Raw genomic sequence first — 17,866 nt, forward strand, 5'->3', positions numbered from 1 at the left:
CAGCCCAGCGACGACATGGGAACCACAGCAGCCGAACGACCACGTGCAGGCACACACGCACCCAACCGCAGCCAACCGGGGCACGGGCTCCACGCAAACCGGGGCACACATGGCCTGTACAGGCAGCAACAGGCAGCAGCGAACCGCCCTCCACAACAAAGTAAACAAAGCAGACCAGCTACAGCACGGGAACAACCGCCGGCGCACAACCAAACGCAGGCACACATACACGCACGAACACGCCACCAAACCAGGTCAGCTAACTAGAATGGCCGCGCCCAGAGCGCCCATCACAACTCCGCGTCCGCGCGCGCCGCGACCTCTAGCAGCTGCGGCATCAGGCCCCGTGGGCACACGGGAGGGCCACCGTCCGCCACCCGTTCATTCCCGCTCCCAGTCGCAGACGTCCCCACGGAGGAACCTCAGGATCAGAGCGCGCCCCGTGCCACGACAGCACACCGCGAATTGATCACTCGCATCCCACAGTACCTGTCGCAGGACCGCTTCAAAGGAAGTCGTGCCGGGGCTGGGGGCCTCATCATGGTCAGCCAGCATGGCCGCGACGTCCGCCAAGGACAGGATTCGCATTCGCATTGAAGCATTTGAGCACTTCAAGGATGGTTCCGTAGGCCCACGCACATCAGGGTGCGGGCCCGCGCCCGCCGCTCAGCACCACCGCCGCTGCCGGGCTCGCCACCTACTACCACCGTCAGCAGACGGGCCTACCTCCTGCATGCAGCCAGGGATCTGATCGCACGCCCAGCAGCGCCGCCATCCGCTTCGAAAGCGACGGCCGCCGCCCAGCCGGCGGCGGCAGCAGGAAACCAGCCCGCAGGCTGGAGCCCGCGGCTACGACGGCGGGGGCGTCCGCGGTAGGTATGTTGGTCAGGGGAATGATGACCTACCTGCTGTGAACCCGGGAAGGAAACGGAAGGAACCGCCTGCAATACCAGGGTTTGCATACCGTACATCTTCGGGGAGCGGCAAAAAATTGCCTCAATGCCTCCCAATTTGGGCACTCAGGCGAGAAAGATTATTGGGCATTACCCGCGATGCATCTCGCCGCGTGGGCCTTCCAACGGCCCCCGCGAATCTCTCCAAATACCCCTTCCCGGGGGCTTTTGGGGGGGGGGTTGTAAATACCAGCCCAAACTAAACCAAAACCCTCCCCCCCAACGCTGACAATTAGGCATTTTTGGGCCCCTGGGCGAGAACGTGGTTAGGGCCCTTCTCGCCAGCGGCGGCGGCCCACCCCTGCAAGATGCAAGCCCTGTGAAATACTCACTCACTCACGCCGGGCCCCACCATCGCCCCCGCAACTGCGGGCGGCAGCGCGTGTTGCGAACAAACGCTACGGTGCAAGCTGAAACTGCTCAACTCGTGCCCAAAGCCCACCCCCGGCCCGCGCACACACGCCGCGGCGGCCCAGCCAGGGCAAACCGCGCACACGATCACCCGTGTCCTCACTCGCATCATCGCATGCATGCGCAGTCGGAGTCTATCTGCGACCCCGTCGCTCGGGCGGTCTATGCGAGGCTCTATAGACTACTAGCCAACCGTGCGCCCTTGGGGGGGGGGGCGGAAATGGTACCCGAGGACATGGCGCGGTGTGGCGCGAACTGGCGACATTAAAAATGGTGCATGCACCTAAACATCACGGGGCGTGTAGGGGGCCCCACCCGGGAACTCGTTGCGACCGCAATGGCTTGCGCCCCTCCCCCTTCGGGGGAAGGGGCAAGCCAACCTCGGGGCGTGTAGCCTGCGTGCTGTTATGGTGGCGGGTCTGCCTCGGCCCGCAGTCCAACCCGCCCATTACGTACGTCCGGTGGGGGCAGCTGGGGACAGGGGCCTGGCTGTGTTCCAGGTGGGTCTCTTGGGGTTCGCGTTATCACAACGCATCGCAGCCTTCGCTTGGTACTCTGCGGCCAGTCTACGCCAGCCCAGCCTCTGACAGCCGTATACACCAGCTGAAAGCTTTAGGACGCCGGAGTGGCGCAGCTTGGCGCGCGGTTATCTCGTCAAAGGTAACGTAGCAGTTGCAGTCGCTGCTCATACTCACGCTTTTGTTTTTTGCTTGTGCTAGCTCACTGGCCTCGGCTCTACAACGTCATGTTCGCTTGTGCGTGTTGCGCTCTTTCAAGCATATCAATAACGGGAACCCCTGGCTGGGGACGACGACGGTTCCGCGGGGCCGGGCCCGGGTACTGGTAGATAGGTGCCGACCTGCATGCATGCATGCATGCATGCATGCATACGACAGCACATGTAAGGACGACGCAGCCATGGATGGAGCCAGCCTCCAAGACTCTCCATCGTGACTACTCCTGGCGGCTCGGGACCGACGACGGTTCCGCGGGGGACAGGGGGGCCGGGGTACTGGTAGGTGCTGGCCTGCATACATGCATACGACAGCACAAGTAAGGCCGCAGCCATGGATCTCCCAGATGCTCCATCGTGACTATGCACGCTGGCTTTCTCGGCTTCGCATGGTTCGCCTCCAAAGCATTATTCTCGACAACATGGATGCATCGTGCGAGCTGGGTTGCAGAGTACGTGGTACGCGCACTACGTACTGTACGCGTGCTACGGACCAGTACGCTCCTCTTCGAAGTATTGAACGCTGGAGCATACGTTGTGCAGGGGGGGAAGGGCAGGGGGGGTACGTCGTCGTAACGTCAAACTCGTGTGCATCATTCCACGTCGGCCCTGGCCCTCGGCCCTGGCCCCCCTTCAAGTCCAGTTCCATACAACATTTATGTTGGAATGGCTCTGGAATGGGAATTGGGTGCACGCCGGGAGCGGAATGAGCGGCACTGACAGCCTGGGGCAACAGTGGGGCCGTGTGGGTGTGCGTGTGTCGGTCGGGAGCGAGGTCGCACCATGCTGGCGAGCCAAACAGCGAATTCAGTCTTTCAACTGTATTCCTCATCATACACATTGTTATACATAATACCCTTTGACCCTTGTTTGTCATTAGCAGAGCTCACGCAAGCTTCGTTTGCCTGCGCATAGGACTGGCCCGTTGTTCCTTTCATCCGATCAGCTTGTCTGTTTTCCCATGTATAGTATCAGCTAGCACTTACGTACTACGAGGCACTGTGAGCCTCAGCCTGAGACTAAAATGTTACGGGCCGGACGCGGCAGCGCAGCGAGTGGACATGGCTTAGGCAGTAGCTACAATGCTCCAGCGTCAGCACGCACATGGCATAGAATGTGCCCATGCGGCACACCGCTGACCCAGCCTCGCGCCGCTCGGACCGCCGGGCGCCTCGGCCCCTCGGCGACCGCCGGCGGTTTGGCCCGCGGCCTGACATGCAGCTCCGCAACCAGCGGCCCGGCGGCGGCAGTGCTCAGCGGCGGCTTCCCCCGCCTTGCCGCCACCGCACCTGCTGCCACAGGGGCTGGCGGCGGTCTGCGGCAGCTACTGCCGCTAGCGGCCTGGGCCCGTCAAGCTGCACCAGCGCCCGCCACTGCCGCACCTGCAGCAGCCGGGGCGCGCAGCTGTCTCCTGCAGCCGGGGCGGCGCGCGCAGCAGCAGGTGCTGGCGGCTGCGGGGAGGTACGGCAGTGGCGGCACCAGTCACAGGAGCAGTGGCAGGAGCAGTGACAGCACCAGTGACAGCAGCATTGACAGCAGCAGTGGCAGGGGCAGTGACAGCAGCAGTAACAACGATAGGAGCAGAGGCGGACATGGCGCGGACAGGGCGGGCAGGGGCAGGGCAGGCGGAGGCCGTTGGGCCGGCGGCAGGACGGGCGGTGGCAGTGGCAGGACGGGCGGCGGCGGCGGCGGAGGCGGCAGGGCGCGTGACCCCGCGGATGACATGACTGTGTGTCGGACTCTGGAGGACCTGCATGACGTCATTGATAAGCGGCTGGCGGTGTGGTCAGAGCGGCAAGACGTGATGACCATGTCAGCTGCCTTCAACCTGTGTGGCAAGGTGAGCGGTAGGCTTGGCGCGCTATCTGGTGGGCAACAATAGGAGGAGGGTCAGGGCCAGTGGCCGGGCTTGCCGGTAAGCACGTGCGGGCCTTCCTGAGAACAGTGCGAGGACTGATAACACCAACAACACACGCACCTCCTTGGCACGTAGCACAGGACACGCACAGATAGACAGGGACGTGTTGCGTGCTGATGCAAGGGTGCAAAGGCGTGGGAGTCGTTATAAACCCTACCAAGGTCCCGGCTCGATGGGACTCAATGTGTGTTTAGGCATGCGCGCTTCTGTCCCGCGGTTCGATTCTTGCAAGTGCGCGGTACTACTTTCAATGCCATTGATTGCCCTCCCCTGCAGCTGGAGTCCGCACGCGGCGGCGGGCCGGCCGCCACAGCCGCGGCCCGCGCTGCCATCGTGGCGGCTCTTGCGCCTGCTCTCCTTCCGCTCGTGCCGCGAATCCGCCAGCCGGCCGGCTGCAGCCTTCCGCTGTGGGCGCTGGCAAAGGCTGGGGCTGCCAGCGACGGGCGTGTGGAGTCACAGCTGGCGCCGGCACTGCTGCAGCGGCTGGTGGATCCGGTGTTGCTGAAGGCGGCGAAGCCGCAAGAGCTATCGAATGCGCTGTATGCCCTGGGCAAGCTGCGGGAGGAGCAGCAGCAGCGGGGCTCGGGCTGGGACCCCACCTCATCGCCGCATCTGAACGCACTGACCGGCGCTGTGGCCTCGCGGCTGCGTGCGGCGGAGGGGCACGTCTTCAAGCCGCAGGAGCTTTCCAACAGCCTGTGGGCGTGCGCCAAGCTGGGGTACCGAGACTCAGACCTCCTGCTGCCGCTGGCGGAGGCGGCCGCAGCCCTTGCCCCGGACATGAATGCGCAAGAAATATCCAACAGCCTGTGGGCGCTTGGGGCCCTGGGCTGCACCGGACCGGCGTTTCGGGCAGTGCTGGAGACGCTGTGTGGTGCGGCGCTGCGGCGGCTCCGGGTACCGGAGAAATCTGAGGCGTTCAAGCCGCAGCATCTGTCCAACATCCTGCTGGCGATGGAGGGGCTGCAGCTGCGAGGCATGCAGGCAGAGCTGCTGGCGGCAGCTGTAGCTGCAGAGTGCGTGCGACGGCTCCGGACACCGATGGGAGCTGAAGCGTTCAAGCCACAGGAGCTGTCCAACATCCTGCTGGCGCTGGAGGGGCTGCAGCTGCGAGGCAAGCAGTCCGAGCTGCTGGCGGCTGCAGTAGCAGCAGAGGGTGTGCGGCGGGGCTTTGCCGGCTTCAACCCGCAATGCCTCAGCAACTCGGCGTGGGCCCTGGCTAAGATGGGGTATGGGGCCGGTGCAACGTCGCAAGCCACGGAGCAGAGCCAGTGGTACGCGGCCGCGGCGGCAGCAGCTGAGCGGCCCGGGGTCATGGCCGGCGCCAAGCCGCAGGAGTGGGCCAACCTGTTGTATGCGCTTGCGTCAGTGCGCCACCAGCCGCCGCCCGCGCTGCTTGACGCAGGCGCCGCGGCGGTGATGCAGCGAGGCAATGCACAGGAATGTGCAAACACGCTTTGGGCTCTGGCGGTGCTGCAGCTGCGTCACGCCGGCTTGGAGGCGGCGGTGTGCGGCCGGCTGGGCGAGCTGCTGCGGCTAGGCCCGGAGTCGCTTGTTGCACAGGAGCTTTGCAACAGCTTGTGGGCGCTGGCGGTGCTGGCAGGCGGCGGTGGCCCTGCTAGCCCGGCTGCCGCTGCGCTGGCCCCGGCGCTTGCCCTTGAGGCCGTGCGGCGGCGTGAGGAGCTCAATGGAGACGGCTTGAGGCAGCTCTGGCAGGCGCGACAGGAGTTGGGCGGTGAGGTGGCGGAGGCTCTTGCCCGCAGCCCCGACCTGCTAGCCGCGATGGAGGCGGCGGTGGCTGCCGAACGGGCGACAACGTCGACCACCAGCAGACTGCAGGAGCAGGTGGCAGAGGCGCTTCAGCGACTGCTGCAGAAGGATCTCCTGCCCATTGTGTCCGTGCAGACGGAGGTGGTGGTGGAGGGCGTGCTGGGGCGTGTGGACATTGTGGCGGGCTGGAGGGACGGGCGGAGCGTGGCCATTGAGGTGGACGGGCCAGACCACTTCCTCACCAACCGGAAGAACGACCCGTCCGCGGCAATTGGTTCTACGGCCCTACGCAACCGGCAGCTGCGGCGGGCGTTTGGGGAGGGCGGCCTGCTGTGTGTGCCGTACTGGGAGTGGTACGGCCTGAAAACGTCTTCCGCTCAGGAGGCCTACCTGCTGCAGCAGCTGCAGGATCTGCTATCGGGCGCTTCGTCAGGAGCAGTAGCAGCAGGGGAAGGCAGCGCCGCCACCCCTCGCCGCAAGCAGGAGCGGACGACTCGGCCGCAGCCAAACACTGCCGGCCGCACCAGCACCAGCACCACCGCTGGCAGCAGCCAGAACAGGCGCGTCCTCGTTGTTGTCCGCAGGAAGGCGCGAAAGCAGCAGGAGGTGGCCTGCGGTGGTGGGGCGGGAGAGGCCTCGGATGCAACAGTAGCTGCAGCGACGGTACCGGCGGAGGCTGAGGTGGTGGCCCCTGCCGGGCAGCAGCAAACGGAAACGGTGCAGCGGCTTCCGAACAGTGGCGCTGGTGGCGGTGCTGGCGAGGGCGGAGGAGACAGAGCTCCTCTGGCGCCGCAGCCACCACCACCGCAGCAGCCGCGCGTGTCAGCGCCCCGGGCGCGCCGCAGCAGCCGCCAAAGCCCAAGCCGCAGTATTCAGGCGGGCTCGCCTCCTCCTTCGGTTGAGGCCCCGCCGCCGGAGCAGATGCAGGCGGCAGCGCCACCCCGGCGGACCGCGGGTGGGAAGCGGACTGTGCGGAAAGCGGCGGCGGCTCCGGCAGCAGGTGGCGGCGGCAGTGACCCCGAGGCGGTGGTGGTGCCGGCCGCGGTCTCTGAAAAGCAGGCGGCGGTGGTGGCTGGGGAGGAGGGCTCAACGTTAGCAGACGTGGAGGGTGGTGGTAGTGGTAGTGGCAGGGGCGGGGGCAGCAGGCGGAGGCGGGCGGTGGGACCGGCAGGCGTGCGGCCTCGTCAAGCCTAGCAGCAGCGAGTGAACGAAAGGGGGCGGGGAGCAGTGACCTGGGTTAGTGGTTGCGGCACAAACGTGCACACGACTTGTGGTTTGCGCAGCGGTTTTCCTTGTGTCTTTTCCCAACGCACGTGTGTAAGGAGCAGTGAATGCAACATGCTAAGGCGCGGCGCGACGGGCGTTTGGCGTTGTGTGGTGCGAATTTGGTGCGGTGCCCAGTACGGTGGGCATCTGTGGTGACGGTCAGGCAGGTGAGCGGCCGTGAGGCCCAGTAGGGGTGGCCATACATGGGGTGCAGCGAGGGGCGGGGCATGAAGCAGTGGAGTTGGGGCACACACACCAGCTACCTACCGTAGTGACACGTGCACACACGGCGCGTCAAATGCGCCAAGTTTGAGGCATGCCGCTTGTGTTTTGTGGGCAGATGGTAGAGGGCTACGGGTCAGCGGTGGCAGTGGCCGGGGCCTGGGGCTTGTGTGTTGGTGGCGGCTGACGTGACGAGCAGGCGTGACGCTGGGGTGGCGCTGGGGTAGGCGGGGGAGATGGAGAGACCCCTCCGCGTGTAGCAGGCCATGGATGGGCCCGGTTGGCACGAAATACGCGACGCAGTATGTGTGTACGGTATTTGGTGGGGTTAACACCCATCAGTACCGTACTCCTCCTAGATGTGGAGGCCGCGAGGCTCACCGCTAGGTGCGTCGTCGGTACATCAAACTCGTGCCAACATCTACCTTGGCCCTGGCCCTCGGCCCTGGCCCTCCTCCAAGCCGAATCTTATCCAACATCTCTATCGTATTGACTCTGGAATGGGAAACGGGTGCACGACGGGGGCGGAATGAGCGGCACTGACAGCCACGGGCAAGAGCGGGGTTGTTAGGCGTCGGCCGGGAGCGAGGTCGCATGCTGGCGAGCCATACAGCGAAATTAGTCTCACACCTGCATTCCTCACCTTTAACATCGTTATACGTAATACCCCTTTGACCCTTGTTTGTGATTATGTCCTTGTTTGTCATTCGCAGAGCTCATGCAAGCTCCGTTTGCCTGCACATGACACCGGACTGGCCCGTTGTTCCTTTCGTCCGATCAACTTGTCTATACTTCCATGTATAGTATCAGCTAGCACTTACGTACTACGAGGCACTGTGGGCCTCAGCCTGCTGAGCCTAAAATGTTACAGTCCGGACGCGGCGCCGCAGCGAGTAGACATGGCTTAGGCAGCAGCTATAATGCTCCAGCATCAGCACGCACATGGCATAGAGTGGCCCAATGCGGCACACCGCTGACCCTGCCTCGCGCCGCTCGGACCGCCGGGCGCCTCGGCCCGTCGGCGACCGCTGGCGGTGTGGCCCGCGGCCTGGCGTGCAGCTCCGCAACCAGCGGCCCGGCGGCGGCAGTGCTCAGCGGCGGCGGCCCCTGCCTTTCCGCCACCGCACCTGCTACCACAGGGGCTGGCGGCGGTCTGCGGCAGCTACTGCCGCTAGCGGCCTAGGCCCGTCAAGCTGCACCAGCGCCCGCCACTGCCGCTCCTGCAGCAGCCGGGGCGCGCAGCTGTCTCCTGCAGCCGGGGCGGCGCGCGCAGCATCAGGTGCTGGCGGCTGCGGGGAGGTATGGCAGTGGCAGCACCAGTGACAAGAGCAGTGGCAGGAGCAGCAGCAGCGCGCGTGGCGGCATCGGCGGCAGCCGCAGTAGCAGTGACGGTGGCGGCAGGGCGGGCAGGGGCAGGGCAGACAAAGGCCGTTGGGCTGGCGGCGGCGGGCGTGGCAGTGGTGGTGGCGGCAGGCCGCGTGACCCCGAAGACTTGATGATCGGGTATGCGACTCTGGAGGCCCTGCAAGCAGTCATTGATCGGCGGCTGGCGGTGTGGTCAGAGCGGCAAGACGTGAGCACTATGTCAGCTGCCTTCGGCCGTTGTGGCAAGGTGAGAGGTTGGCTTAGGGGCAGTGAAAGGTGTTTGGGTTTGCCTGTAAGCACGTGCGGGCGTTCCTGATCGCAGTGCGAGAACTGACAACATTCAACAACAACACGCACCTCCAAGCTTGCTTCTCACCGCCGCCATATCAAGTGATCGGGGTATCGTCCTTTCCCACTGCCCCCTCCCTTCCCTGCAACTTGAGTCCGCACGTGCCGGCGGGCCCACCGCCACAGCCGCGGCCCGTGCCGGCATCATGGCGGCCCTTGCGCCTGCTCTCCTTCCGCTCGTGCCGCGCATCCGGCAGCCGGCCGACTGCAGCCTTCCGCTGTGGGCGCTGGCGAAGGCTGGGGCTGCCAGTGACGGGCGTGTGGAGTCACAGCTGGCGCCGGCACTGCTGCAGCGGCTGGTGGATCCAGTGTTGCTGAAGACTGCAACTCCTCAAAACTTGGCGAACGCGCTGTATGCCCTGGGCAAGCTGCGGGAGCAGCAGCAGCAGCGGGGCTCGGGCTGGGACCCCACCTCGTCGCCGCATCTGAATGCGCTAGCGAGCGCTGTGGTCTCGCGTCTGCATGCGGCGGAGGGGCACGGCTTCAGCGCGCAGGAGCTTTCCAACAGCCTGTGGGCGTGCGCCAAGCTGGGGTACCGAGACTCAGACCTCCTGCTGCCGCTGGCGGAGGCGGCCGCAGCCCTTGCCTGCGGCATGCGTGCGCAAGACCTGGCCAACAACCTGTGGGCGCTAGAGGTCCTTGGCTGCACCGGACCGGCGTTTCGGGCAGTGCTGGAGACGCTGTGTGGTGCGGCGCTGCGGCGGCTCCGGACACCGAAGGAAGCTGCAGCGTTCATTCCGCAGCACCTGTCCAACATCCTGCTGGCGCTTGAGGGGCTGCAGCTGCGAGGCATGCAGGCAGAGCTGCTGACGGCAGCTGTTGCTGCAGAGTGCGTGCGGCGGCTAGGGACACCGAAGGAAGCTACAGCGTTCATTCCGCAGGAGCTGTCCAACATCCTGCTGGCGCTGGAAGGTCTGAAGCTGCGAGGCAAGCAGTCCGAGCTGCTGGCGGCGGCAGTAGCAGCGGAGGGTGTGCAGCGGGGGTTTGCCGGCTTCAACCCGCAATGCCTCAGCAACTCGGCGTGGGCCCTGGCCAAGATGGGGTATGGGGCCAGTGCAACGTCGCAAGCCACGCAGCAGAGCCATTGGTACGCGGCCGCGGCGGCAGCAGCTCAGCGGCCCGGGGTCATGGCCGGCGCCATGCCGCAGAACTGGGCCAACCTGCTGTACGCGCTTGCGTTGGTGCGCCACCAGCCGCCGCCCGCGCTGCTTGACGCAGGCGCCGCGGCGGTGATGCAGCGAGGCAATGCACAAGACTGTGCAAACACGCTTTGGGCTCTGGCGGTGCTGCAGCTGCGTCACGCCGGCTTGGAGGCGGCGGTGTGCGGCCGGCTGGGCGAACTGCTGCGGCTGGAGCCGGAGTCGCTTGTTGCACAGGAGCTTTGCAACAGCTTGTGGGCGCTGGCGGTGCTGGCAGGCGGCGGTGGCCCTGCTAGCCCGGCTGCAGCCACGCTGGCCTCGGCGCTTGCTCGTGAGGCCGCGCGGCGTCGTGAGGAGTTTCAGACCGAGGCGCTAAGTCAGCTCTGGCAGGCGCAACATGCGTTGGGCGGCGAGGTGACAGAGGCTCTTGCCCGCAGCCCCGACCTGCTAGCCGCGATGGAGGCGGCGGTGGCTGCCGAACGGGCGACAACGTCGAACACCAGCAGTACGCAGAAGCAGGTGGCAGAGGCGCTTCAGCGCCTGCTGCAGAAGGATCTCCTGCCCATTGTGTCCGTGCAGACGGAGGCGGCGGTGGAGGGCGTGCTGGGGCGTGTGGACATTGTGGCGGACTGGAGCGATGGGCGCAGAGTGGCCATTGAGGTGGACGGGCCGGACCACTTTCTCACCAATCGGAAGGACGACCCATCCGCGGTAGACGGTTCGACGGTCCTACGCAACCGGCAGCTGCGGTGGGCGTTTGGGGAGGGTGGCCTGCTGTGTGTGCCTTACTGGGAGTGGGACAGGCGGAAGACTTATTCCGCTCAGCAGGCCTACCTGCTGCAGCAGCTGCAGGATCTGCTATCGGGCGCTTCGTCAGGAGCAGCATCAGCAGGGGAAGGCAGCGCCGCCACCCCTCGCCGCAAGCAGCAGCGGACGACTCCGCCGCAGCCGGATACTGCCGGCCGCAGCAGCAGCACCACCAACACCACCAGCACCAGCGCCAGCACCACCGCTGGCAGCAGCCAGAAGAAGCGCGTCCTCGTTGTTGTCCGCAGGAAGGCGCCAAAGCAGGAAGCGGTCGGCGGCGGCGGTGGGGCCGGAGGGGCCTCGGATGCAACAGTAGATGCAGCGACGGTACCGGCGGAGGCTGAGGTGGCGGCCCCTGCCCGGCAGCAACAAGCGGAGGAGTCGCAGCGGCTTCCCATCAGTGGCGCTGGTGGCGGTGCTGGCGAGGACGGAGGAGACGGAGCTCCTCTGGCGCCGCAGCCACCACCACCGCAGCAGCGGCCGCGCGTGTCAGCGCCCCGGGCGCGCCGCAGCAGCAGCCAAAGCCACAGCAGCAGCAGCAGCAGCCAGGCGGGCTCGCCTCCTCCTCCTTCGGTTGAGGCCCCGCCGCCGGAGCAGGTGCAGGCGGCAGCGCCACCCAGGCGGGCCGCGGGTGGGAAGCGGACTGAGCGAAAAGCAGCGGCGGCTCCGGCAGCAGGTGGCGGCGGCGGCGGCGGCAGTGACCCCGGGGCGGTGGTGGTGCCGGCCGCGGTCTCTGAGAATCAGGTGGCAGTGGTGGCTGGGGAGGAGGGCTCTACGGTAGCAGCTGTAGCAGGTGGTGGTGGTGGTGGTGGTAGTGGCGGGGGCGGGGGCCTACCCGCGGGCAGCAGGCGGAGGCGGGCGGGAGGGACCGGCAGGCGTGCGGCACAGAAGTCTAGCAGCAGTGTGTGATTGAAAAGTTAGAAGCCGTGGATGTGGATAATGAATGCGGCACAAACGTGCACACGACTTGTGGTTTGCGCAGCGGTATCCCTTGTGTCCTTTTCCAACGTACGTGTGTATGGAAGCAGTGAATGCAACATGCTACGGCGCGGCGCGATGGGCTTTTGGCTTTGTGTGGCGTGTGTTTGGTGCGGTGCCCAGTACGGTAGGCATATGTGGTGACGGTCAGGCAGGTGAGCGGCCGTGGGGCCCAGTAGCGGTGGCCATGCACGGGGTGCAGCGAGGGGCGGGACGTGAAATGGTGGAGTTAGGGCACACACACCAGCTAGCTACCGTAGTGACACGTGCACACACGGCGCGTCAAAGGCACCAAACTTGAGGCATGCCGCTTGTGTTTTGTGGGCAGAGGGTAGAGAGCCACGGGTCAGCGGTGGCAATGGCCGGGGCCCGGGGCGTGTGTGTTGGTGGCGGCTGACGTGGCGAGTACGCGTGACGCTGGGGGACAGGCGGAGGAGAGGGAGAGACCCCTCCGCGTGTAGCAGGCCGTGGATGGGCCCGGTTGGCATGAAATACGAGACGCAGTATGTGTATACCGTATTTGCTTGGTGGGGTTAACACCCATCACTATCCTCCTAGTTGTGGAGGCCGTGAGCCTCACCACCAGGTACGTCATCGGTATATCAAACTCGTGCCACATCTTCCTTGGCCCTGGCCCTCGGCCCTGGCCCCCCTTCAAGTCCAATCATATTCAACATTTGTGTTGGATTGAATGTGGAATGGGAAACGGGTGCACGCCGGGGGCGGAATGAGCGGCACTGACAGCCACGGGCAACAGCGGGGCCGTGTATGTGTGCGTGCGTCGAGGTCGCATGCGAGCCAACCGGTGGCCGGGCGCCCGGAGCAGGGGGGGGGTAGGAAACAAAGTGCCAGACCCCATGCCCCGAAATCCCCCGGGACCCCCCTTGAGGGGACGACCGACCCCCCCCCGGACAAAACCTTGTTGTTTAGGGGTTAAAACCCCTCCGTTTGATACCAAAGTGGTGCCAATCGACTCCTCTTGACGAGCACTATCACTCCGTGCCATCAGCGGTCCTGTTCTGAGACTTCGGTCACGGGATCCTATCCATTGAAATCCCCTCGACCCAGACCACCCCGCGCTCAACTCTGTGCCGCGTGACGAATGGACAATGTGCATCGGCAGCCTTGTTAGACGTGAACTCATGTGCACCAGCGCTAGAGAGCCCAGCCGTGGCAGTGCGCATATGTCGAATGTGGGGACATGTGCCGACATGTCCACCCCCGGACGCGCAACTCACCTTCCCACGCTTTGTTTGTGTTTATTACGGCATAACATGCACATATGAACCTCGCAGTGCTGCGTTTGGCCCCCAGTTCTGCTTGTGGGGCGCTTCCCGAAATCCGCCAGGATGGGCTCCCGAAACCCGGTGGACCCCCAGGGACGACGACCGACCCCCCAACTTTGGCGGCCCAGAACTTCCTCACCAGACACCCCCTGACAAAACTAAAAGCACGTGCATAATGCTCTCCTTAAGCTCTGTAATATTGAGCATGGGGTAAGAAACTGAGCTTTCTACCCCCCCCCTGCCCGGAGCGTGAGGAATGCGCGTCAGCAAAACATCGACACAACCTGCCAGCTACCGTCGGTACAGTAACAGCGCGCGAACAACGCACCAATGCCTTGTCCCTTCTTGCTACGCATTTATGTGGGCACGGGTGGGAGCCACACACATCGGGACTACGCTTTCCTGCCCCTTGCCATGTTCCATCACGAGCGAGCCAAACAGCGAATTCAGTCTCACAACTGCATTCCTCATCATACACATCGTTATATGTAATACCCCTTTGTCCTTGTTTGTCATTAGCAGAGCTCACGCAAGCTCCATTTGCCGGCACACCGGACTGGCCCGTTGTTCCTTTCGTCCGATCAGCTTGTCTATACTTCCATGTATAGTATCAGCTAGCACTTACTTACTATAAGGCACTGTGGGCCTCAGCCTGCTGAGCCTAAAATGTTACAGTCCGGACGCAGCACCGCAGCTAGTAGACATGGCTTAGGCAGTAGCTATAATGCTCCAGCGTCAGCACGCACATGGCATAAACTGGGCCCATGCGGCACACCGCTGACCCAGGGTCGCCCAGCCTCGCGCCGCCCGGACCGCCGGGTGCCTTGGCCCCTCGGCGACCGCCGGCGGTGTGGCCCGCGGCCTGGCGTCCGCAACCAGCGGCCCGGCGGCGGCAGTGCTCAGCGGCGGCGGCCCCCTCCTTGCCGCCACCGCACCTGCTGCCACAGGGTCTGGCGGCGGTCTGCGGCAGCTACTGCCGCTAACCGCCTGGGCCCGTCAAGCCGCGGCAGCGCCCGCCACTGCCGCACCTGCAGCAGCCGGGGCGCGCAGCTGTCTCCTGCAGCCGGGGCGGCGCGCGCAGCAGCAGGTGCTGGCGGCTGCGGGGAGGTATGGCAGTGGCAGCACCAGTGACAAGAGCAGTGGCAGGAGCAGTGGCAGCAGCAATAACAACGATAAGGGCAGAGGCGGACATGTCGAGGACAGGACGGGCAGGGGCAGGGCAGGCGGAGGCCGTTGGGCCGGCGGCAGGACGGGCGGTGGTGGTAGCAGGAGTGGCGGCGGCGGCGGCAAGGCGCGTGACCCCGCGGATGACATGTCCGTGTGTCGGACTCTGGAGGACCTGCATGACGTCATTGATCGGCGGCTGGTGGTGTGGTCAGAGCGGCAAGACGTGATGACCATGTCAGCTGCCTTCAACCTGTGTGGCAAGGTGAGAGGTTGGACTAGCTAGCGGGCATGAACAGGAGGAGGGACAGGGGCAGGGGTCGGAGTTGCCGGGCTTGCCGGTACGCACGTGCGGGCCTTCCTGATCATAGTGTGAGCACTGACAACACCAACAACACACGCACCTCCTTGGCACGTAGCACAGGACACGCACAGATAGACAGGGACGTGTTGCGTGCTGATGCAACGGTTGATGGCGTGGAAGTCGTTATTTGCCGCGCACCGTACTCCTACCAAGGTCCCGTCTCGATGGGATTCAATTGTTGTTTAGGCATGCGCGCTCCTGTCCCGCGGTTCGGTCCTTGCACTGGCGCGGTACTACGTTCAATGCCACTGATTGCCCACCCCTGCAGCTTGATTCCGCACGCGCTGGCGGGCCGGCCGCCACAGCCGCGGCCCGTGCCGGCATCGTGGCGGCTCTTGCGCCTGCTCTCCTTCCGCTCGTTCCGCGCATCCGCCAGCCGGCCGGCTGCAGCATACCGCTGTTGGCGCTGGCGAAGGCTGGGGCTGCCATCGACGGGCGTGTGGAGTCACAGCTGGCGCCGGCACTGCTGCAGCGGCTGGCGGATCCGGTGTTGCTGAAGACTGCCACTCCTCAAAACTTGGCGAACGCGCTGTATGCCCTGGGCAAGCTGTGGGAGGAGCAGCAGCAGCGGGGCTCGGGCTGGGACCCCACCTCATCGCCGCACTTGATAGCGCTGACCGGCGCTGTGGCCTCACGGCTGCGTGCGACGGAGGGGCACGGCTTCAAGCCGCAGCATGTTTCAAACAGCCTGTGGGCGTGCGCCAAGCTGGAGTACCGAAACTCAGACCTCCTGCTGCCGCTGGCGGAGGCGGCCGCAGCCTAATATAATACAAATGTGCAATATTAATTCAGGCAGGCTCTGAATCCGTGCGGGGCGGCCGCACGGGCAAGTGGGCCAAGTTGGGGTAGGCTGGCAATTAGGCACATTCCGAGCTAGCGTGTGTGTGAGGAGGGTGGGAATTTTGGGGATTGGCTGTTTTTGCGTGGTTGGGACTACCCGTTTCCAAGCACTGTTGCAGTTCCCTAGCGGGCCGGCCCAGCACTGCTGGATGCCTGGGCGGGACAACCGGATGGCTCGGCGGGGACTGTTGGATGGCCCGGTCGGGCCGACCCGGGAATGCTGGATGGCCCGGCGGGGACTCAGGGGTCGTATCTTGTTTTCAGGGCAATGTCTGGGCTCAGACAAAAACGGCCGGGTGGCCGCCGTCTTTTGTCTGGGCACATGGCGGTTTGGGGGCTTGTCCATAGGAATTCGGACAAAACCCGCCCCAAAACCGGGCCAACAATGTCTTGCCTCAGACATTAGTCCCCGGGAGGAATGTCTAGGAAACGGCCAAAATGGCCAATTAATGTCTGGAGACATTAAGATAGGAGCCCTGCGGGGACTGCTGGATGGCTGGGTCGGGGTCACCCCAGCACTGTTGAATGGCTCTGCACGTAACACGCGGCGTGCTGTTATGACTGCACCGCGGACCAGGGAGGAGCGTGGGGGTATGCCATGGGTATTGCAGGGGTAGGCCGCTTTGAACTGCGTGTTTTTGTGCTTCCCATGTCATGTCCTCAAAATTGAACACCTTCGCTACGCCTTAGTATCAATACTATAATGAGCTATGTTCACGCTACAGCGGCCGTTTATAGCTAAACGCTAAACCCCGAAACGATGTCTCTGCGGAAGACGTCCAGCGTTCGCTTTAGTTTACCCCGATGAATTGTGCACATGTAATAGGTTGTGTTCATTGGTGTGGGCATAGACTGTGACGAGAAGGGGCCGGGGCACCCGAGATGGCCGAAGCGAACCAGTGGTTCGTCCGGCTCGCTGGCCGCTTCTGGGCGTCTCAAAGGACGGGCTTGACTACTCATGCTGTTGTTTATATCCCATGCCCGTGGAACCAGGAATTGGTGCTAGAAAGACGACAGTTACTTGTTGATTTGCTGTGTGGCTGCAGCTTTCAGCGGACAAACAGCAGCTTAAGAAAGAACAACCTACACGCTTATATGATTATGAAACAAATTAAGACGAAAAGAGGTTCGGTGGGTTCGCCATGTCACGCCGTGTCGACCGGCACGCCCCCAGCATGTTCCCCGCCCAGAGGGAGGAGCTTTTCTTCCTATGGGTTTGGCTTTTCTCCAAACAGCTCTCCAAGTCAGGAAACGTGATGTGTGCGTGGGTTGGCTCGCGTCTGCTGGATGTCCGTGCTGGGGTTGGCCCAGGGATGCGGGATGAGCCGGCGACCAATGCGTGGATGGCTGGGTCGGGTCGGCCCGGAACTGTTGGATGGCCGGGCGGGCACTGTCGCATACCCCGGTCGGGTCGCCCCCAGGTAGGCAGGTTATGTGGCCGGGCTATGCTGGATGCCCGCGCCGGCTGGATGCGTCTCCGACCCCGATGCCCTGGATGGCTCGCCCAGACATCCCTCCCACCCTCCTGTGTGTGCGACAGTGTAGTGTGGGCGGAGCCCGCATGAGACCCAGAAACGATGAGAGGCACGGCCAGTGGCGCCGATAAGCCACCACGACGTCCCGTGTTCCGACATAACCCCTCCGCGCACCGCTAAAATTACTAGAGATAAATTTTCAAGCGTCAGTACGGTAGGGGTGTGGGGTATGTGTGATGGGAAAGTGTTAAGGCAGGTTGGTGAAGTCCCGTAGGGTGCAGCTGATTCCCAGACCCCAGCAGATGGCAAACAATTTGAAACGGCAGGGCAGGAGTGTGCGGCTGGTCGAACGCCGGAGTGTCTCCGGATCCCCACGCACGCCGTGGCCCTTGTCCATCGGCGGTGTGTTTTTGCGGAATGGGGTAGAGGCGTCGCATGCATGTTTTTTCCTGGTTTTTGGGGCCAAAATTTATAGTTTTAACGGATCCGTTATTTATTACCGAAAAAAACACTGACCATCGCCCCTAGCACCATGTTTCCCGGGCAGTCGCCGGCATGGACTCACGCACAGCGCGCGCACGTGTCCTGAGTCCCGAAATCCTGAAGTCCCGAACCGTTCCCGACTGAGGTACACGCGACAGACCAATGCATGCTGTGTTCGCATTCGCATCTACGCATTTCAGTGATGTTCGGTGTACGACAACACAAGCAAGAACGCAGCCCTGGTTGTGGCCCGGTGGCAATCGAGCAAGCAGTGCTGTGGGGGGGATCGGGTCTGCGATCATGCATCATGCATGGGTTTGTCCCGTATATCCGGGACTTCAGGA

General features: G+C 64.1%; 3 protein-coding genes across 3 annotated transcripts; all 3 read left to right on the forward strand.

Annotated features, from left to right (window-relative positions):
• Nucleotides 1-2,951: 2,951 nt before the first annotated feature.
• On the forward strand, nt 2,952-7,893 carry CHLRE_15g639308v5 (uncharacterized protein). The gene is made up of 2 exons (XM_043070611.1): nt 2,952-3,937; nt 4,292-7,893. Exons 1-2 carry the CDS (start codon nt 3,212-3,214, stop codon nt 6,977-6,979), a joined length of 3,414 nt encoding a protein of 1,137 aa, XP_042916479.1. The 5' UTR covers nt 2,952-3,211; the 3' UTR covers nt 6,980-7,893.
• Nucleotides 7,894-7,941: 48 nt separating this feature from the next.
• Nucleotides 7,942-12,583, forward strand: CHLRE_15g639304v5 (uncharacterized protein). The gene is made up of 2 exons (XM_043070610.1): nt 7,942-8,552; nt 9,113-12,583. Exons 1-2 carry the CDS (start codon nt 8,234-8,236, stop codon nt 11,839-11,841), a joined length of 3,048 nt encoding a protein of 1,015 aa, XP_042916480.1. The 5' UTR covers nt 7,942-8,233; the 3' UTR covers nt 11,842-12,583.
• Nucleotides 12,584-13,691: 1,108 nt separating this feature from the next.
• CHLRE_15g639300v5 (uncharacterized protein) lies at nt 13,692-16,399 on the forward strand. Its single transcript, XM_043070609.1, has 3 exons — nt 13,692-13,928; nt 13,983-14,625; nt 14,993-16,399. The coding sequence occupies exons 1-3, from the start codon at nt 13,921-13,923 to the stop codon at nt 15,485-15,487; spliced, it is 1,146 nt and encodes a 381-aa protein (XP_042916481.1). The 5' UTR covers nt 13,692-13,920; the 3' UTR covers nt 15,488-16,399.
• The last annotated feature ends 1,467 nt before the right edge of the window (nt 16,400-17,866 follow it).

Source organism: Chlamydomonas reinhardtii, chromosome 15 (genome assembly GCF_000002595.2).
Source record: "Chlamydomonas reinhardtii strain CC-503 cw92 mt+ chromosome 15, whole genome shotgun sequence".
In the NCBI taxonomy this organism is placed as follows: Eukaryota; Viridiplantae; Chlorophyta; class Chlorophyceae; order Chlamydomonadales; family Chlamydomonadaceae; genus Chlamydomonas; species Chlamydomonas reinhardtii.

Coding starts and splice junctions, on each gene's coding strand:
- CHLRE_15g639308v5 (XM_043070611.1), top strand. CDS start 3,212: ATGTGCCCATGCGGCACACCGCTGACCCAGCCTCGCGCCGCTCGGACC. Junction 3,938..4,291: donor CCTTCAACCTGTGTGGCAAG/GTGAGCGGTAGG, acceptor CCTCCCCTGCAG/CTGGAGTCCGCACGCGGCGG.
- CHLRE_15g639304v5 (XM_043070610.1), top strand. CDS start 8,234: ATGCGGCACACCGCTGACCCTGCCTCGCGCCGCTCGGACCGCCGGGCG. Junction 8,553..9,112: donor GGCGGCGCGCGCAGCATCAG/GTGCTGGCGGCT, acceptor CCACCGCCACAG/CCGCGGCCCGTGCCGGCATC.
- CHLRE_15g639300v5 (XM_043070609.1), top strand. Junction 14,626..14,992: donor CCTTCAACCTGTGTGGCAAG/GTGAGAGGTTGG, acceptor CCACCCCTGCAG/CTTGATTCCGCACGCGCTGG.